At 38.2% G+C, this 19,995-nt stretch overlaps 1 protein-coding gene across 5 annotated transcripts in view; it reads left to right on the forward strand.

Annotated features, from left to right (window-relative positions):
* Positions 1 to 19,995, forward strand: part of Ttc37 (tetratricopeptide repeat domain 37) — a 92,696-nt gene that overhangs the window by 1,216 nt on the left and 71,485 nt on the right. For 3 of the 5 annotated variants that reach the window (XM_031360688.1, XM_031360687.1, XM_031360689.1), the window contains exons 3-10: positions 6,533 to 6,565; positions 8,566 to 8,656; positions 12,111 to 12,250; positions 12,633 to 12,724; positions 13,497 to 13,572; positions 14,050 to 14,190; positions 18,740 to 18,838; positions 18,934 to 19,042. In XM_031360688.1, the coding sequence (XP_031216548.1) occupies positions 6,533 to 6,565; positions 8,566 to 8,656; positions 12,111 to 12,250; positions 12,633 to 12,724; positions 13,497 to 13,572; positions 14,050 to 14,190; positions 18,740 to 18,838; positions 18,934 to 19,042 (781 nt within the window). Of the gene's footprint in view, positions 1 to 4,931; positions 4,996 to 6,416; positions 6,566 to 8,565; positions 8,657 to 12,106; positions 12,251 to 12,632; positions 12,725 to 13,496; positions 13,573 to 14,049; positions 14,191 to 18,739; positions 18,839 to 18,933; positions 19,043 to 19,995 lie in introns of all 5 variants that reach the window. The other 2 variants (XM_031360690.1, XM_031360691.1) reach the window with 2 other exon arrangements.

The following is a 19,995-nucleotide window of genomic DNA, read 5'->3' on the forward strand; positions in this document are numbered from 1 at the left end:
GAATGATTCTTTGAACACTAATCATCCCTGAAGGCTTTGTTTCTGGGGGCCCTTGTTCTGAGGACAGGGGCACATCCTTTTCTTCTTTCTTCTGTAATTGCTGTGGCAGTGAGAGTAGGTGCTGTAGCAGCTGCTTTTGGTGAAACAGGTGTTTTAGGGACCCAGTTTCAAAGTACTGCTAGAACTTAAGAGGTTTCTAGTACTTTTGCTCTGACATTAAGTGGGACAGATAATGGTCCTGCCTGCTGGACTGTCCAGCCCATACTTCATCTTCCCTGGTGAGAAACCTTCTACTAAGAAGCTCATTCTATACTTGTGGAGGTTTAAGTATTAAAAGTTCTGACGTAGAGCTGAAGTTAGTCTTCTACTTTTAGCCACTCATTAATTTATTAGACTTCGATTTTACACGGGAGAAAGCCCCGTCTTCCCATTTCTTCTCTAGTAGTCGTCTTCTCAGTCTTGCTAACTTGTCTTCAGCTAGTTGCTGCTCTACTGAAGGTTCCTTCACATTTTTTTTTCCTGGAATCTTAACCTTTTAAATTTAATTAATTAATTATTTTACTGTACATATCTGCTGCAGCTTCGTCTTCCTTCTCTCAGTCTCTCTCTCTCCTTTCCTCTCTCCTCTCCCCATCCCTCCCTTTATCATCAAAAAAGAGGAGACCTCCCATAGTTATCAATAAGTCTTGGTATATCAAATTGCCACAGGGATAGGTTCATTTTCTTCTATTGAGGCTAAACAAGGCAACCCAGTTAGGGGAAAGGGATCCATAGACAGGCCACAGAATCAGAGATAGCCCCTACTGTTAGGAGTCCCACACGACGATCAAGCTGTACAACTATTACATATGTGCCAAGGACCTGAGTCTGTCCCATGCATGCTGTCTGGTTGGGGGTTCGATCTCTGTGGGCTCCTTATGGGCCCAGGTTAATTGATTCTGTAGGTTCTTTTCTTGTGGCGTCCTTGGCCCTCTGGTTCCTACAATTCTTTCTCTCCCTCTTCCACAGTACCCCACAAGCTCTGCCTAATGTTTGGCTGTGAGACTCTGCATCTGTTTCCATCTGTTGTTGGGTGATGAAGCCCCTCTGTGACAATTATGCTAGGTTCCTGTTTGCAAGTATAGCAGAATATCATTAATAGTGTCAGGGCTTGTTCTCTCTCATGGTGTGTGTTTCAAGTTGGATCAGTCATTTTGTGGTCATTCCCTCAGTTTCTGCTTTATCTTTACTCCTGCACATCTGGTAGGCAGGACAAATTGTGAGGCAGGACAAATTGTAGGTCACAGCAGAGGAATTTCTAATGGCTGAGGAATCCTTAAAGATATGTTCAACATCCTTAGTCTTCAGGAAAATCAAAATCAAAACAACTCTGAGATTCCATCTTACTCCCATCAGAATGGCTAAGATCAAAAACTCAAGTGACAGTCTGTACATGCTGGTGAGGATGTGGAACAAGGAGATGTGGTTGCTGATGGGAGTACAAACTTGTCCAATCCCTTTGGAAACCAATTTGGTGTTTTCTCAGAAAATTGTGAATAGTTCTACCTCAAGACCTGGGTATATACCCAAAGAATGATCCCCCACCCTACAAGGACACACGTTCCACTATGTTCATAGCAGCTTTCTTTATAATAGCCAGAAACTGGAAACAACCCAGATGTCCCTCAACTGAAGAATGGATAAAGAAAATGTGATATATCTTAATTTTTCTTTCTTTTTTTTTTTTCACTTTTTTTGGGTTTTCAAGACAAGGTTTTTTCCTGTGTAAACAAACCCTGGTTGTCCTGGAACTCACTTTGTAGATCAGACTGGCCTTGAACTCACAGAGAATCCACCTGCCTCTGCCTCCCAAGTGCTGGGATTCAAGGCATGGGCCACCAGACCCCAGGAGCGTCTGGCGTCTCTTCTTGTTTTAATGACAGCCTTCAGGACATCAACGTTTTTGTTAACCACTGAGTTACCCTGTGAGCAAAGGATCTTTTATGTGTGCATGTGTTTATATGGTTAGGTAGTATTCAGTATAGGGGCTGTGGTTTAGTTCACAAGGGCTGATATAACAAAATACCACAACAGAAATCTATTTTCTCATAATTCTGAAGTTTAGAAGTCCAAATTCAAAGAGTTGTTAAATATGGTTTCTTCTGAGGCTAGTGTTATTGTCTTGTAGATGGTCAGCTTCTCACTGTGTGCCACCTGATCTGTCCTCTATGTTTAGATTTCTTAAGTGTGACAGATTGGATTGGGGTCTTCATATGTAACCTCATTTAATCTTCATTGCCTTTGTACTTTGCAAATACTGTTGTGTTCTGAAAATTTTTCACATATGATGTTTGAATTTTGGGGTGGTATTTAACTTTTCTTGTGGAAACATGATCAAGCAGGCTGAACCACTGAGCTTCTCAGACGTCCGTACGGAGCATGGGTGTGGAGTTACTTAGGGGAATATGGATGACCCAAAGGCAGCTGCATCACTGAAAAGCCATTGCAACATGGGCAGTGATTCATGTAGGCTGTGTTCTTGAAGCTCCCTGTATCACCTGTTAATAGCTTGGCTACTTGTAGAGAGTACCCTGCACTTCATTTTGTTACTGCTTATTTTACCTTGGGAGAGGAGCCTTGTAAATCATGTCAGTTTCTGGTGCTTTCTGAGACTTGTGAGTTGTCTATTTCTTGAGCCTTATACACTTTATTTTTTCAGTCTTAAGCAGCCTGTCACCTGGAATGTTTTAATTTGAAAGGAATTTCTATATAACATAGCAGGGATACCACAACAGGCTTAGATCTCTGTATATCTATGTCTGTCAGGTTTATATCATCAGTTAGTGATTTCCATGTTAGGAACAGAATGTTGGTTTAGAAAAAAATTTCTATTCTTAAGAAGTTAGAGGGTGTTCAATTAAACAGTCTGGGTCTAGCCTCTCCAGGGCTTTTAATATCTGTAACAGCAGAATTTCCCAAAAGGACTTCCAGTTTTGGGAAACACATAGATATACGTACCTGTAAAAGTCTAAGACTAGAAGAGGCATTAAAAAGTATGGGTAATAATTGAATAAAAAAATACAACCCCCTCCCCAAAAGCACTAATATCACAAACTATTTTCTGGAGCATGCTAGTATTTTCAAAATGTCAGCTCGCTTTCAATGAGCTGAGTGTTCTGTGATGACAGAGTTTAGAGTTGCTGCGTTCAGCTGTGTGGGGTATTTGGATTTTCCAGAGACTTTAAGATTCCAGTATACATTGTGTTGGGACATTGTATGGTAGGTCTGTATGGGAACCATAAATTTCCTGCACCATGTAGTAATGCCTTTAAGCATGTTCCTTGGAATATGTTTTTGGAAATGCTGGTATAGGTCATAAATATTACAGGATCGGACTGGTGTGAATTTGGTTTGGTGCAGGTTGTATGTTTGACACTTCAGCATGGCCTTGTTAGGAGTAACATGAGACTAGGTAAAAGTAAGAGTGAGCAGGCTAAACAGTTGGGAGAAGCAAGGATACACAGAATACTGGAGGGCTTTCCAAAAAGAGTAATGTATTGATACATGCCTTTTGGCATGACTTTGGAAACTAGATCGTCAATCTTGTGTTTTATGTGTATTACTCAATAAGATTGTTCATAGTTACAGAGATACTAGTGCTGTGATAAAACACCATGACCAAAGCAACCTGGAGAGGAAAAGGTTTATTTGGCTTACACTTCCTCATCACATTTGATCATCAAAGGAAGTCAGGACTGGAACTCAGACAAGGCAGGAACCTGGAGGCAGGAGCTGATGCAGAGGCCTTGGAGGAGTGCTGCTTACTGGCTTGCTCCCCATGGCTTGCTCAGCTTGCTTTCTACAAAACCCAGGACCACCAGCCCAGGTGTTGTCCCACCTACTATGGATTGGGCTCTCTTCCATCAATCACTAATTAAGAAAATACTTAACAAACTTTGCCTGCAACCTTTAGTTAAAAAATTATTTATGTGTACTGTATTTACATCATTTCCACAATTCTTTCTGGTGCCTTTCATGTCTTCTTACAACTAGCTCCTCTCAAATTCATAAGTTTTTTAAAAAAATTATTGTTATATACACACATGAACAGGCATATATAGAAATGAATATATAAATACAACCTGCTGAGTCAATTTATTGTTGCTCATATGTATATGTTTTAGGGTCAACTACTTGGTATTGGATAACCAATTAGTGTTCTCAAATCTCTCTTAATTGCCTATAGCTCTTCATCTAGAGGTGGAGCTTTTTGTGATTTTTCAGCATCCATGTTGGCAGTTCAGCCGGCACTGCCATTCTCAGGTCTTGTTTATGTAACCATATTGTTTTGAATTTGGGCTGAGGACAGGATTTTCAACAGTTTCTGATATGACCCTTATTGTCACTTCTGCTACTGTCTGCTGTATTTATATGGGAAGTAGTGTTCTTATCATTGACAATTTAAAATCAAAATAGTGCTTTTGAAAGTTCTGAAAGTTGTTGAAAATACTGTGTATTGTGCTGTATCAAATACCCAGCCAAGATTTAATTGTTTATGTAGGAATAAACTTTAATTTCACTATTATACAAATTTCTTAGTTCTTTAATTAATTATGTGTATATAAAATGATTGTTTTAAAATTAATTTCTTTATGATTTACTGTCATATTGATTGTATACCTTTGTTTCTCTGCCTCTGCCTCTGTACTTGGGATAGTGTAACATTTTGCAGGAGAAAAAGAGGCAGGATTGGAATAGCTTAAGTCCTAGTTTGAACCAGTTCAGAACTTCAGAGATGAAGATTAGTGGCTCTCTGAAAGATGAAAGACTGAAAATCTTATAGATTTATTTTTCATGTTTTAAATTATGGTCATGGTGAGTCTAATTTAAAAAAATATGGAAGGATTTGGGTGTTGGGTATCACTACTCATGCTTGTGCTTACTTAATTTAGGTGAAAAATGGGTAAGGAACAACTTGACATTCAATTCAGGAAGAAGATGCAGGCATGGTAACAGGTAAGAGGAGAGCAGTGTGCTAGATCACAGGCAGTCAGCCTGTCGTTACGGAACGATCCATCCCAGGTCTGTCAGCATCAGGACTAGAGATGGGTATTGTTTTACATCATACTACAGGTTGAAACAAATACCTTTAGACTAGTACTTTTTGTTGTGACTTACGTTCTAACTCTTTGAAAATATAGTTAAAACTACTGAAAATATAGTTATTGCTACTTTTAAGCTTAACTTGAGTAAAAAATTTTAAAGTTGCTAGTTGGAAAATTTTCATTGCACGAAAGTAGGCAAAAGGGTGTGCATTTTCTTTTGGTAACCAAACCAGTTGTTATGCTCAGCATCGTTTAGTATAGTATGCTGAGTTTTGACTTGGGAGGAGGAGAGGAGTTGAGAAAAGTATTAGTAGAACTGTGGGATAGCCTTGCAACCTTTCAAAGGACTTCTAGTCTTGGAAATGCTTAGAATTGGGGGAAATATCCAAAGTAGAGGAGCATAGGGCTACATGGAATAATTTTAGATAATAGATCTTTTTATGAAAGAAAATGGTTTTGAATGTTACTTAGTGGTCAGTTTTCTAATGTTTATTTTTAAAAAATGGTTAATAGGACTCTTCTTGTCCTATTTAGAAATAGTTATTTCAGGGACAAATTACTTTGGGTTTGAAACTTACATGCGTGCACATATATGCATTCATGTACATATGCATTAGAAGAAAGGAGTAGGTGAGAGCCTGCGTCCTATGACGCAGTGAAGAAGGAATGGGAAAAGAATAGATGGTTCCATTGCAGTGTAAAAGAATTACATGTGGAAGCGTGTAGATGTGGAATGTACTGAATATAGCAGCTGTTATCAAGAGAAAGTGTGCATTTCTAGTGGGCTTCAAATGTAACATACAGTCTCTGATGCTTTTCAGCTGTCTAAGCTTGTCTACCTGACTCTCAAGATCTGTAATCTGTGGAGGCTCTACTTAACTCTACTGTGGTCTGTTCAGTGTGATTTTCTCATTCTCTCTTGCTTCCTTTCTTCTTCTCCTGTTCTGTCCTTTCTCCTTATGCAGTGTCTCTGACTGGAGTGATGTTCTTTCTTCTCTCCATGTTGCGGCTTGTCTTCTCCTCGTAGTCGTTTATTACCTCACACAGTGTGTCATCTTTTAACTCATACTGTACCTGCCTGTTTCACCTTTAGTCTGGCATTTGGTTCTCTAAGGGTTTATATGAAGTCATAGATGTTTCTCCTGATTTAGACTGTAATCTTAAGGCAGCAGGGCGTTTTGTAGTTTGTACAAACTGGCATTGGAGAGCTTGGTGCCCATGTGGAGACTGTCTCTTGTTTCTTCTCCCACCTAAGGTCTTGTTTATTTTATTTTTTGCTTGGATCTCTCCATTTGTCTGGGTTGGTTATCCTCACTCATCTTTTCTTTTTAGTCTACAGGTTGCCTTGCAGAAGGAATGTGGCTTGAGAAAGCTAATGTGAAATCAATGCTAAACTTTGTTAACTGCTGCCATTAAGACTCGTAGACTAAAAGCATTTTTTTCTCTAGTTCACCTCTAAATCAATATCAAGATACTTTCAGGTAAGATAGTCATTCAAAGATGACATAATGTGATGTATAATTAAGTAATTATTGCAACAAGATGTTATATTTGAGAAATCTGAATGTATCATAAACTGATTTTATAGTGTTATAATTTTTATATTATACTGAATATTAGCTTTCTTTATGTTAAAACAACCATATCTACAGATCTCTAACTTCATAGATTTCTTTTGTTTCATACTTGTGCATTTCAATTTGGCTAGAATGTACTGGTAGTATTCTGTTAGTGTATTGTTTTAGTATACTATGTTAGTGTACCATGTTAGTGCACTGCATCAGTATAGCATGCTAGTGTATAGTGTGTTTATGCAGTGCATTAGTGTAGGGTGTTAGTGTATTATATTAGTGTAATATGTTAGTGTATTGTATATTAAATTAGTGATTTCTGTTAGTGTACTGTATTTGCGTATACTGTTAGTGTATGGCATGAGTGTATTATGTTAGTGTAAAATGTTAGTATACTGTGTTTGTGTAAAGTGTTAATATACTGTATTACTATATTGTGTTAGTGTACTACATTAGTATGCTGCATGAGTGTATTGTGTCAGTGTACTTTGTTAGTGTACAGTGTTAGAGTACTATATTAGTGTATTGTGTTAATGTCTGTGTTAGTGTATCATGTTAATGCATGTAAAGTGTTAGTGTACTGTGTTAGTGTATTGTGTTTGCATAAAGTGCCAATGTACTGCATTCATATGCAGTGTTTTTGCACTGTATTAGTGTAACATTGATCTACTGTGTTCATGTACTATGTCAACGGATGGTGTCCATGTATTCTGCCTGTGAAATCTGTTAGTGTACTCACTGTTAGTGGGAGAGTAGTTACTCTGTATTTGAATACTGTGGCAGTATACTGTGGGAGTTTATTACTCCGAATGTCTGGAGTTTGGAGCTGCTTAGTATTTAACTTTGTTTTATCTGTGTGATAAGATTAGAAAGAGGTAAAGTCAGCAGAAAACGCAGATGTTTCTCTCTTCTAAGAATTGTATTATTCTTACTCTTGCCTCTCTTGCCTCTTGCACTCTTGCTCCCCCTCTCTCTTCATTCCCTTTCCCCCTCTCTCCACATGGTCAGACTGGCCTCTACTCCTCTACTCCCTCCTTCTCTCTGCCTTTCTCTGCCTCTTATCTCCCCTCCCCATGCCCTAAAGAAACTCTATAAAGAATATTGTGATTGCATTTGGTTTGAGTAAGTCGGTTACTTATAAAATGGGCTACTATAGTTAAAATTAAATTAATGTACTTTCATATTAAATGAAGTACTTTGTGTATAAAGCAAAATCTTTAAAATTTTTGAAATAATTTTTAAAAATTAAATTACTGTACAAAGTATTAGGTTTCATGTAGGGAAGGTTGGCTTTGAACTTGCTCTGTAGCATAAGTTGGCCTTGAACTCCTTGAGCTTATTTTATTGGATCTTGCTTTAAAATTGGCTGGGGATTACTATATACTGTAGGTCTTTGTTCATAAGATCATCTGTATTTTAGCTAAACATGTAGAGAGTGAATATAATTCTAATACAACTGCATTTCAACATGTATATATTGGTCACCTGCATTTGTCAAACTAAGTCCTAGAGACAGAAAAACAAAAACAAACAAAACCCTATTTATACAGAACTTAGATTCTGCTGTTGTTAGGATACACATAATAGAGTAGAGATGTAGAATATAACACAGGAGATGTGTTAGTACTTGGAAGTAAAATAAAGCAAGGGAAGGGCATACGGGGTGATTTTAAGTAGGAGAGGGAAGGATTGAAATCTTAGGAAGCTTGTCCAGGGAGTAGTCCAATGTGAGGAGACAGTTGAAGAGCAATCTGAAGAATTGAGGGAATGAACTGTGTGTATAGCCGGAGTGAAAGCATATTCCAGAGAGAAGGAATTAGATTTTTCTTTTTCAGATGGTTAAGTTTACTGGGACTCTTATCGTTAGGGAGATATTCTTGTAGATTCACTACAGCTTCTTGTCTTGATAGAATGTCCAGCAAAGAAGTGAAGACTGCTCTAAAAAGTGCAAGAGATGCAATCAGAAACAAAGAGTACAAAGAAGCTTTGAAACATTGCAAGGTAAAGGGTATTTGTTTCTTGGGCAATCAAATACATTACCAATTTATAGGTTATTTGTAGGTATAAGTCCTTTATTTTCCATATTCAGTCAAGTGGTAAAACCTCAAGAGCAATTAGACTCATCTCTCCTCATAAGTGGGGTAGGTTTCTATTGCTGCACTTAATAATATTCTTGATTGCTAAATTATCAAAGCTCTGTTCTCAAAGGCAGAAGTATCAAAAGCACCTTGCATTATGGACTATCACTATACATTGTTGTTGTTATGATGATGATGATGCTTGTACTATATTTTAAAATGTGTCTGTTAATGTGTATTGTGCTTGTAGAAGTCAGAGGACAAATTGTAGGAATCACTTCTCTCCTTCTACCATGTGGGTCCTAGGGCTTGACCTCAAATCATTAGATTTGATCACAGGAACCTTAACTTCTGGGCCACCTTGCCTACTCAACATTTTTATTATTTTAAGGTATTTGACATTCTAAATTCTATCTGACCAATGGGTAGAAGAATCAAGAATCTAAAACTTTCTTGTGTGCCAATGTGTATGTTCCTGTTAAAGATACATTGACTGCTAGAGAAAGGATGGTGGTAGAAACAAAGTCCTTAGGGAGGTGACAGAATGCAGCCCAGATCACGAGAGGAGGCCTTTAGTTCCTTTTCTGTTTTAGCTGGAAAAAGACAGGTGCAGATACATACAGGGTGATGGGAAAATAAGAGCATTTTTCTCTGATGGCTTCTATTTTTTGGTGACATAAGGGTCCATTTGAAGACTTGAAGATTCGTGCTATTTAAGTGAAATCTATGACTGATGGAGTTCAGTTATGAATGGTAAGAATGATGAGGAGAGAAGCAGAGGAGGCAGGAATGGGAGGCAGGAGGAAGTGTGACAGTGATGGATCTTAAGGAAGGATGAAGCCACAGGAGTAGGAAGGAGAGTCTGAGGTCCAGAGCTGTTAGAGTGAGACCATTACAGTAATTGATTGGCTGGGTAGGCGTGTCAGACACATTAGATATCACCGCAGAGGCACCAGAGCACACTGGTGCACTTAACGGGAAGAGATCAAAGCGTTTCCTCTCTGAATACTTTGGCCAAGAACAAGCCCAATTTTGATTCTCTGCTTCTTTACCTGTGACCCATCTGTCTGTAGTTTATAGTTCCGGAGTTGTCTGATGTATGAGTCTTAGTCTGTGCCTGCCTGCATGCTGTCTTGTGAGTTTGTCCCTCACAAAGGGCTTTTGCTAAAGCCTTATTGATTAGCATAGAAAGCATCACAAAAGGAAGGCATTCTTCAATAGTTTTGCAAGGGACTGAACGTTACTGGTCGAGAGCACTCAGAAAAGCAAACGTGACAGTGAAGCCTCAATAGACTTACTACTTATGTCCATGCTGCGTCAGTGTTTATGGTGGGTATTTGTTTAAGGACGCTTTTGACTTGGCTGCTGTTTTCAGCAAATGTTATCATAGCGTACATGTAGACACACATGCATTACTTTTTGACTCAGGAGCATAAAAGAATGTGCTATTTAAAGTTAAAGCTGTGTAACATGGTAAGGTTGCATTGTACTCTTAAAGGCAGGTTAAACAAACAGGCTGAGTACACAGCAGGATTTTTGTTTTGTTTTGCTTTGTTTAGTTTAATTTTTTTGAGACAGGGTCCCTCTGTGTAGCCCTGTCTGCCCTTGGAACTCCCTTTGTGGACCAGACTGGCCTTGAACTCACTGAGATCCTCCTGCCTCTGACACCTAAGTGCTGAGATCCTAAGTGTGCATCTCCACACCTGATTTGATTCTAATTCTTTATTGGCCTCAAGGTTTATTATTTACTTGGCTGGGAGGTTCAGCAAAGGTACCAGCCTCTCTGAGTGTAAGAGATATATTCATAAAAACATGTTGATGACTGCGATTAGCAGACATGTGAAGCCATGATGTACTAATCTGGTACAAAATGAGAACAGTCTGTTTGGATGGAGGATGCAGTATGTGTGGAGTGAGGTGAGGGGAACCGCTTATCTGACTGATAATGCTCATATGCTTGTGCGCCTGCAGTTATTACTATTACTATCATTATTGTTTGTTTGTGTGTGTGTGTGGTGTATGTGTGTATGGTATGAGGCATGCACATGTGGAGATCAGAGAACAACTTTGTGGAGTGAATTCTCTTTCTACCTTTGTGTTGAGTTTCAGGGACTGAACTAAGTTCTATAAGCCTGGGTGGCCCACTGAGCCATTTGGCTGGCCCATGTTCCCGTTACCTTACTTAGCATGGGTATCTTTCTGGTAAGATTTTGACATGAATTTCATCAGGTAGCTTATAATTTATAGTGGAGAACAAAGCAAAGGCAGACGTCTCTTACCTGTGGTAACCCAGAACTGGTTGACATGAAAGAAAAACTACTCAAGAGTGTGCATTTGCTCTGGTTCTGTCTGATAGAGCGCTGCAACATGGCATACACATTCCTTTGGGGAAGCTGGCTCCAGGTTATGTACATACAGTTTTCTCTCTGTGTCCTCTCAGAATTTTCTGCCTATTTTCACCACGTTCCTTTTTTATGTGATTATTTCTTTTAAAAGGTATGTCTCAGATACTGAAGTTCTGATCGTTAGTCTGATAGGAATTAGTGGTTGGTAGCTGACATGTAGCAGTTACATGCCACCAGTTGTACTTGGTGTTCTGAACCTGAGCAGGACAAGGCCTCGTGTTAGGGTTGCACATTGGCAGACATCTGGCTGAACTTTGCAGGAGGCAGCATTATTGAATAGAGTGCAGCTGGTACAGTTCCCTGGTGACAGATTGCTGGAAGTGTGTGGATGCATATAAGCCTAATTATTGGAGAGGTTCAACTCGTAGAAAGGTGATTTTCCCTAGAATATGCAAAACCTTGAGAGGCTCCTGGTTCTTTGTTTTTGTTTTTGTTTTTCTTTCCCTAGAACATATTAATTGTTTCCTTAAACTATTTCCTTTACTTTAGCAGGTACTCTTATTTCTGAAAGCATCATCCCTATATACCTTTGCTCGAGGTGGCTGGTGTTATTTAAACATTCGCTGCCATTGTGTATTTAAACATGCTGGGTATATTGACATTAGAATGAATTGACTTGTAACTGCCATGAAGAATCCATCTTAAAATGAGGAATATTATTATGGAAAAGAAAATACTGGTGTTGGATGAAGTGCTGTGGAGACGGGTGGGGGTAGGCTTTACTGTTCTCTCCTACCCAGCATTCTCATGGGTGGGTGAGGCATTTGATAGAGGTATCAAGATCCCTTGGGCAGTTTACAGAGAAACACATCATTTTCCAAACCCTTTACCGTTTTTCATTTATAGTACCTGGCTATCTACGATTCTAACGTTGCTCTGTTGGTGGCAGATTCATAACAGACTATTGTTTTGTTGTTTGTTAAGTAGTTTCCAAAATGTAATGACTTACTCTTAATTTTTTTAATCAGACAGTGTTGAAACAAGAGAAAAATAACTATAATGCCTGGGTTTTTATTGGTGTTGCCGCAGCGGAACTAGAACAGCCTGATCAGGCCCAGGGTGCCTATAAGAAAGCTGCTGAACTAGAGCCAGGACAGCTCCTCGCTTGGCAGGTATGGCGCCGTGCATGAATTCTTGTAACATAGGGCAAGTGCTGGTTTTCCATTTTTCAAACTGTAGGTTCCGGTGTTAAAATAAGTACTTAAACCTGTCTCATGAACAAAATTAAATTTTTTTAAATTAAAAGTTAGGTTTAGATGACAAAGATACTGTTTGTCACTGTTTAACTTCCTACCTAGTAGATTATTTTTAAATATGAAGACTTTAACTATAAAGTGTCCCTACTGCCTTTAGTTGACTTGGAGGGTAATTCCACACACATTTCATCTGTAAACTACACTAATTTGTAGATGTTATTACATTATTCCACACAATAAATAAATTTTGGGACTATGAAATTTTGTTAAGAATAATCATTGCCACTTCCTGTTTTAGGGGCTAGCAAGTTTGTATGAGAAGTGTAATCACGTAAATGCCAAGGATGATTTACCTGGTGTTTACCGAAAGCTGTTGGATCTCTATGAAAGGTAGGAATATGTGGGGAAAGGTGAGTCTCTTTACAAGTGTGAATTAGAATGGTTCTATTCATTGAAGTGTGTTAGCTAGGCCTCTCTAGAGAAAGAAAACTGATAGAGTCAGTGTCTATGTAGAATGAATCTACATATATGAATAGATTTATTAGAGTGGCTAACAGGCTGTGGTCCAACAGTGGAAAGTCCATGAATTCAGTAATAGTTTGGTTCTTGAGGTTGGATGTCTCAAACGGTCTTTGGCAAACTCAGGAATTTCAAAGAAGTAGGCTCTCCTGCCAGTGAAGGAAAGGACTCGCCAGAGTGAGGGAAAGCAGACGAGAGCAGCTTCCTTCTATTAAGTCCTTTATGTCGACTACTACCTGAAGATGTGGTCCAGATTTTAAGGCAGGTCTTTCCACCTCAAATGATTCAGTCAAGAAAAATCCCTCCCAGCTGTACCTTAGTGGCTTGTGTTTTAGTTAATTCCAGATATAGTTAACTTGACAACCAGAAATACTCACTGCAGAGTTAGAAGGTCTATAAACATTTACTGAGAATTCAGAAACAATTTCCTTCCCAAAGTTTGTCACAATTTTTTTTTTTGTGATTGAAATAGACTGAAAAGGCTATTAAGATGATTGACTCAAATTTATGGTCAAGATAATGAAAGATGATCTTTAGGCTTGTTGTATAAAATAATACTATAGTATCAATTGTTTCAGGCTTTTAAGTCTTTGGTTTCTGCTATCAAATTGAAATTTCTTTTTCTTTTCCTCTTGAATCTAAGTGTTGACAGACAGAAGTGGTGTGATGTGTGTAAGAAACTTGTGGATCTCTATCACCAGGAAAAGAAACACCTAGAGGTGGGCTAGTGACTTCTACTTCCCATAGAAATGTTAGAAAAAAGCTTTCATCTAGCTCTAATGAAAGTTAAAAATTAAGATACAATATGATATCAAAAATTTGAGAAATAAGTTAAAATGTTTTGGAAACTGAATTATAATTCAAATTTACGATATCCTAACTTCGAAACTTGAAAACTAGTTTAAGTTTCCTAAGTGTGTACCTGTGGAGCTTAGCAAGCCATATTGTTACCTTCTAAGTTGTGGAGTTTGGGAATGTAGTCATCCTGTATTGTGTCTTATTGATATTTCTGATAGAGGGGTTCTGGAAATTTGCCTAATCAACTTTTTTTTTTTCTTTTTTTGGTCAGAGTTCATATAGCATGGGGTATATTATTTTTGCTATTTTTACATGTTAATGGATGAAATAATTTTGATCATTAGGTTTAACATTTTAAGTTTATGGTAACATAACTATTTCAATCTTCTTTTCACCAGGTGGCTCGGACATGGTATAGATTGATAAAGACACGGCAGGAAGATGGAGCAGACAGACAAGAGCTTTATGAACTGTGGAGAAAATTGAGTCAGTTGCTGGCTGAGAATATAGAAGATCAGAATAATGAGACCCAGCAGATGGTACTGTCTGGTTTGATTCTCAGGGTCTATGTCATGAACGTTCATAACCTAATTCAAATTGGAAAGTAGAAGCACACTGAAGTGACACAGGAAAGTCTTGTGTGTCGGCACAGTGAGCACCATGTGTGCTCGGCTTGCAATTCCTAGAGGTTCTTGCTAATGATACACTCTCTAAAAGGTTCTAATTTTAGAAACCTTTGCTTACAGTCTCATGTGATGTGAAGGGGTAGACTTGGGTCTTAGGATATTAGAATTTCAAGCACTTGTATTCATAAGAATCCACAGTAGATCATTAACTTAGTCACTGTAGAAAGAAAAGTATGTAAAAACTGACTTTCACAAAACTGCTGTAACTTCTAGAAAGTTGTACTTTGTTGCTATTATTCCTTATACTTGTTAACTAAGGGTACAGGATTACTTAATTCAATTGGAATATTTATATATGTATATGGTTAGATTATATAAGGTAATATTCTCTTTTAGTATGTTGGTTTCCAAGTCATTGAAAGGACTTTTAAAATATAAAATATTAGTTTTAAACCATAGTTGGGAGTATCTCTTACATATTTTATTAGTAAGTTTAATAGTAACTTAATTTTTTATTGTAGATAGCTATTCAATGTGTGCTTGATCAAATTGAGTGCAGTTTAAAATAATAGTTACAAACTGTACACAATGAAAACTTTTTTTATATGTTTACAAATTTGGTTTTTTGTTCAGAAAATATTGTTGAGAATGCACTGTATGCCAGGCAGTCTCCAAAGGGTGGAAGAGTAAATGTTTGTGTAGGAAACCTACTTAAAAGGAGGAACGGTATTGTGGTTCACAGTTTCAGAGGTTGAGAGTGTATCATCTGCCTGCTGCTTTGTGTGTACAGCATGGGAGGCCAGCAAGGTCAGATCAGAGTTGTTCCCACGTGCTGGCTAGGATAGAAAGAGCCGAAGGAAGAGCGGGGTCTAGTACCTCCTCCAGGGGGAAGAGCCGGGGTCTAGTACCTCCTCCAGGGGGAAGAGCCAGGGTCTAGTACCTCCTCCAGGGGGAAGAGCCAGGGTCTAGTACCTCCTCCAGGGAGCCCCTCTTTCCATTCACTGGGCCTCACCTTCTGAGGCTTCTGCCATCTACCAAGAACACTACAGCCTGGTGACAAAACCCTCAACTTTCAAAGATTTTTAGGTCCAAATTTTTACATACAATAATGACTTGTTTGTGTAAGCAGTTGTGGAAGAAATTTAGTAGTGACAAATTGGGTCACTAGCTCATCAATTTCTTGTAAACTTTCTACATAGATTTCTTAAAATACTATAAATTAATAGTACCAACCATACCAAAATTAATTAAGTCTATTTTTGATTTATTTATGCTCCATGGAAAATAACTCATTAAAAAAAAGTAGCATCTTACCATGTTGCCTAGGCTGGCCCTAAACTCCTGAGTTTCTGGATACCTCTATGTCTTGTCTTTTTTTTGTCCCTGTCTCACTCTTACCTTTCCCCTCCCTTCTTCTTTCCTCATTTTACTCTCCTTCCTTCTCTTCCTTTTTCATTTCTTCTTTCCTTTTCCTCCCTGTTATTTCTCCCTCCCTTTTTTCTTTCTATGCTGGCAATTGAATCTAGGGTCCTGCACATTCTAGGGTCAAGCTGAGCACTGAGCTATTCTGTCTCCAGTTAATACACACACACACATACACACACACACACACACACACACAGAGACTGACACACAAACCATACAAACACAAATGCACATGCACGCATATAAATACATACACACAGACACATATTTTCATACACACTCATAAACACATGCACATGAACACACATGCACACATGGATATACACAAATACACACACCAGCACACACAACACATACACACAAACATACATATACCCACATAGATACACAAACCACACACACCTATACATATATGTATATATATATATATATTCACTCACATACACACATTTTTGTTGTTGGCTTCTTTGTTTTGCTTTTGATTTTGAGACAGTGTCTCATCATTGCAGCCTAGGCTAGCTTGGAATTCTTGATCCTTCTGTCTCAGTCTGCTGTATACTAAGGGTCACGAAAGTATATCACAATATCTAACAATTTTTAATAAATGTATTAACCATGGATATTTATGACATTCATACATAATATATTCATTGATCATACCCAACCATATTTTCTTTCTCCTTACCTCCTATACTTTTCATAGCCCTTTTTAAAAAGTAATTAAAAATGTAATTGCAACATTTTTCTCCTTTTCTTTTCTTTCCTCTAACTCCTCCATGCTACCCCCAAACTTCTCTGAAATTCCTGGCCTTCTTTTAATTGTTATCATTGTTTATATGTATGTATGTGTGTGTGTATATATATATATATATATATACATATATATATATATATATATATACATATATATATAATGCATAGATGTTAATTCTTATAGGATACATACATGCATATACACATTTATACCTATCTGAGTCCATTCTGTGTTGCATGCATGTACATGATTTCAAGGGCTGACCACTTGGCGTTGAATTGGTTAATTGGTTAATTAGGGACACCTTCCTAGGAAAGCTGCCTCCTGCTCTCAGCATTTAGTCACCTGTCCTTGTTTGCTTAGGGATGGGGCCCACGAGACTTCCCCCTCCATGTTAACATGGTGTTTTCCTAGCTCAGGTCTTGTCTCAGCAGCCATATTATTGAGGAATCATAGATACCTGCTTTCCTGTAACTTCTATGAAACACAGTTTAGCAGCAGATTTCCTAGTCCTCTGGCTCTTAAATCTTTCTGTCCTCTCTTCTCCAATTTTCTCTGAGCCTCAGATGCACAAGTTGTGTTAAGAGATGTGTCTCTTTAGACTGGGCACCTCAAGGTCAACTGTTCTCTGCATTTTGACCAGTCGTGGTTTTCTCTAATGGTTTCTGTTACAAAGAGAAGCTTCTCTAGTGAGGGTTACAGTACATGTGTTTTGTAGATAGTGAGCTGTGCTGGTTCTTTTCCAAGATCCATACTTCACTGGCCTTGAGTAGTCGGCTAGGTTTCTAGGGTGTGATTTCCCTCTTGTTGGGCAGCCCTTAAGTCCAATTAGGCAGATGTTGGTTATCAGCAAGGTATGAGTGCCTCCATTTCTTCTTTAGGCTAGCTTGCCAGGCTTCTTCTTGTTGGGATTCCCAGGCTTCAGTAGAGTTAGCATTCAGGGAAGATACTTGCAAGGCAGATGGAGTTCTCATCTTCCAAGTCTTAAATCCAAAGTGCATGGTGTCATCAACAGCAGGGACTTACCTTCAGCCTCTGAGCAGCAGTCAGAGACAATAGCAGTGTCCTGTAATACCACACCCAAAGGGAGTTTATCATACCTGCTATTAGGGTTTTAGTTAGATAGGGTATGGCTCTTGAGGGGAACATTGTCAGCTTAACTTCATTTAAACTATATATATATATATGCATATATGTGTGTGTGTGTATGTATATTTATTTATATGTACTATATGTAATTTTGGATAAATAAAAAATAATTTGGTTTCTTAATGTTCTTTTTCTCCTCCTTTCTTAATGTTCCTTCTCTTTACCTCCTTAATCAAAGCCCCTGCCTTATCTTTCCCATTTCCCCTCATATCGCCTGCACACTGCTGTTCTCTCTAGAGCTCCTTTTTCTCTGTTCTTAGTAAATAAATTTTAAGAATTTATTTCTAGGTATCAAATATATAAATCATTAAAAAGATAAGGGATGAAATTTCATGAGTGCTCAGAAAAAACTGTCACTTATTTTTCCATTTGGAATTCTTGCTTTCTTTTTTTTTTTTTTTTTTTTGGTTTTTCGAGACAGGGTTTCTCTCTGTAACCCCGGCTGTCCTGGTACTCACTATGTAGACCAGGCTGGCCTCGAACTCGGAAATCCGCCTGCCTCCGCCTCCCAAGTGCTAGGATTAAAGGCGTGCGCCACCACCGCCCGGCGTTTTGCTTTCTTATTTGAAAAATCTATCATATGTAATTTTAAGTTGAATTTTCTTTATTGTGAGATCATTACCCTTATTCACCCTTATTTGAATAGTTAAATTTTACTTATTTTTTACAGCCTTTATATTTATAATTGCCAACAATAAAATTTTGAGTTAATGAGATAGTACAGCTCGGTTGTGTTGACCAATTTTATCAACTTGATTGGATTAAGAAACACTGAGGTCATCAGCATATCTATGAGTGTGACTATAAATGCTTCTGTAAAGAGTAACTGGGGGTGGTTGGGTTGGAGGCACCTACCCAGGTGAGTGGCACTGTCAGGACCAATCAGACTGTGGTGGCTCAGTCTGTAACACCTGTAGTTGGGAGGCTGAGGCAAGAGGATTTCCACAAGTTCGATTTGCTAGGATGACAGACTGAGACCCCCTGCCTTACAAAACCGACCCACCAACCAAATGAAAGAATTATGAGGTCCAGACGGTTGAAGGTTTAGTTCTGGTAAAGGAGTTTTAGTTCATTTTAGTGTTCACCACATTTTTCATTAAGTTTGCTACATAATGGCTTCTTGGTTTGTTTCAGCTTTTAACGGCATTTGAGAATGCACTGGACTTAGCAGATAACATTCCCAGTGAAGATCACCAAGTACTTTACAAGAATTTCATTCAGTGTTTGTCTAAAGTAAGTGGCATTCATGTATTTCTAGCTATGTAAATGCTCATGCATATGCTTTCCTGCTAACGGGATTCACTTTATTATGCTTTTATATTTTCAAGTTTCCTCATGAGACGACTAGGTTGAAGAAGGCCTGTGAAGGAATGATAGCTATCTATCCTACCATACAGTACCCACTAGAAGTGATTTGCTTGTACTTAATTGACTCAGGTAAATTTGTTATATTGTCCTCATTCCCAGAGATGTGTGATTATATAAGTGTGATATTACAATCAATTAAACACTGTTTACTATGTATTAAATACTCTGGTGTTTCTGGACATAAAAGAAATACAGTTGTATTATGTTGCTATTTACAGATAGTCTGACAAATGCAAGAAAGTAGAGTGATTTAGGATTTGTGAGTTATAAAGCTCCTGGTTCATCAGTGAAGTTCTTTTATTTATTTATTTATTTATTTATTTTTAATTTGATGAAGTACTTTTGGTGGTGGGACTTGAAGGACGTCTTGAATTTTCTCTGACATTAGATGGAGCAGGTCTGGCAGGTAGTCCAGATGTCTAGTGTTGTGTCACTAGTTATATAAGGAATAACCAAAACCTCTCTGACTGAGTAGGTTGGATTATATTAATGAGGTCTTGAGTCCTATGAGAAGGATTTGTCGGATCACTGAGCTTCACAGTGTTGATGTTGATACCATAGTGATGGTCTGTTTTTAAAATGTCCTCAGTATCGTGAACTGTTGGTCTATAAGTGAACTAGAGTGCTCAAGTTGGAAAGTGTGTCTTGGTGTGTGCATCATATTCTTACTTCTCAGACTTTCTTGGTAGAGAGAAGTGACTGTTCTCAGCTGAGTTATAGGGAGTGATTCATCTGAAGCCATGTCTATCTGTGATCTAGGCTGGTATTTGTGCAGACTGACTGTTGTGGTTTTCCACGTTGGCCTCTGTCCTCAGTGTTTGTGCTGAATAGCATGCTGTATGGTGACTGGGATACACTTTTACACATGCATTTATTCACAAGTTCACAAAAATGAGTGATGAGACGAGACTGGAAATAGCACCAGCTACGAGCTGGTAATTGGATTATTGCAGAGTTTTTGTAGTGCAGTGAATCTTTTTCACTTGGATGCAAAATTGGTGAATACCTAGAACATTTTGTGT

The sequence above is a fragment of the Mastomys coucha genome, unplaced genomic scaffold, assembly GCF_008632895.1.
Source record: "Mastomys coucha isolate ucsf_1 unplaced genomic scaffold, UCSF_Mcou_1 pScaffold8, whole genome shotgun sequence".
NCBI classification, from domain to species: Eukaryota; Metazoa; Chordata; class Mammalia; order Rodentia; family Muridae; genus Mastomys; species Mastomys coucha.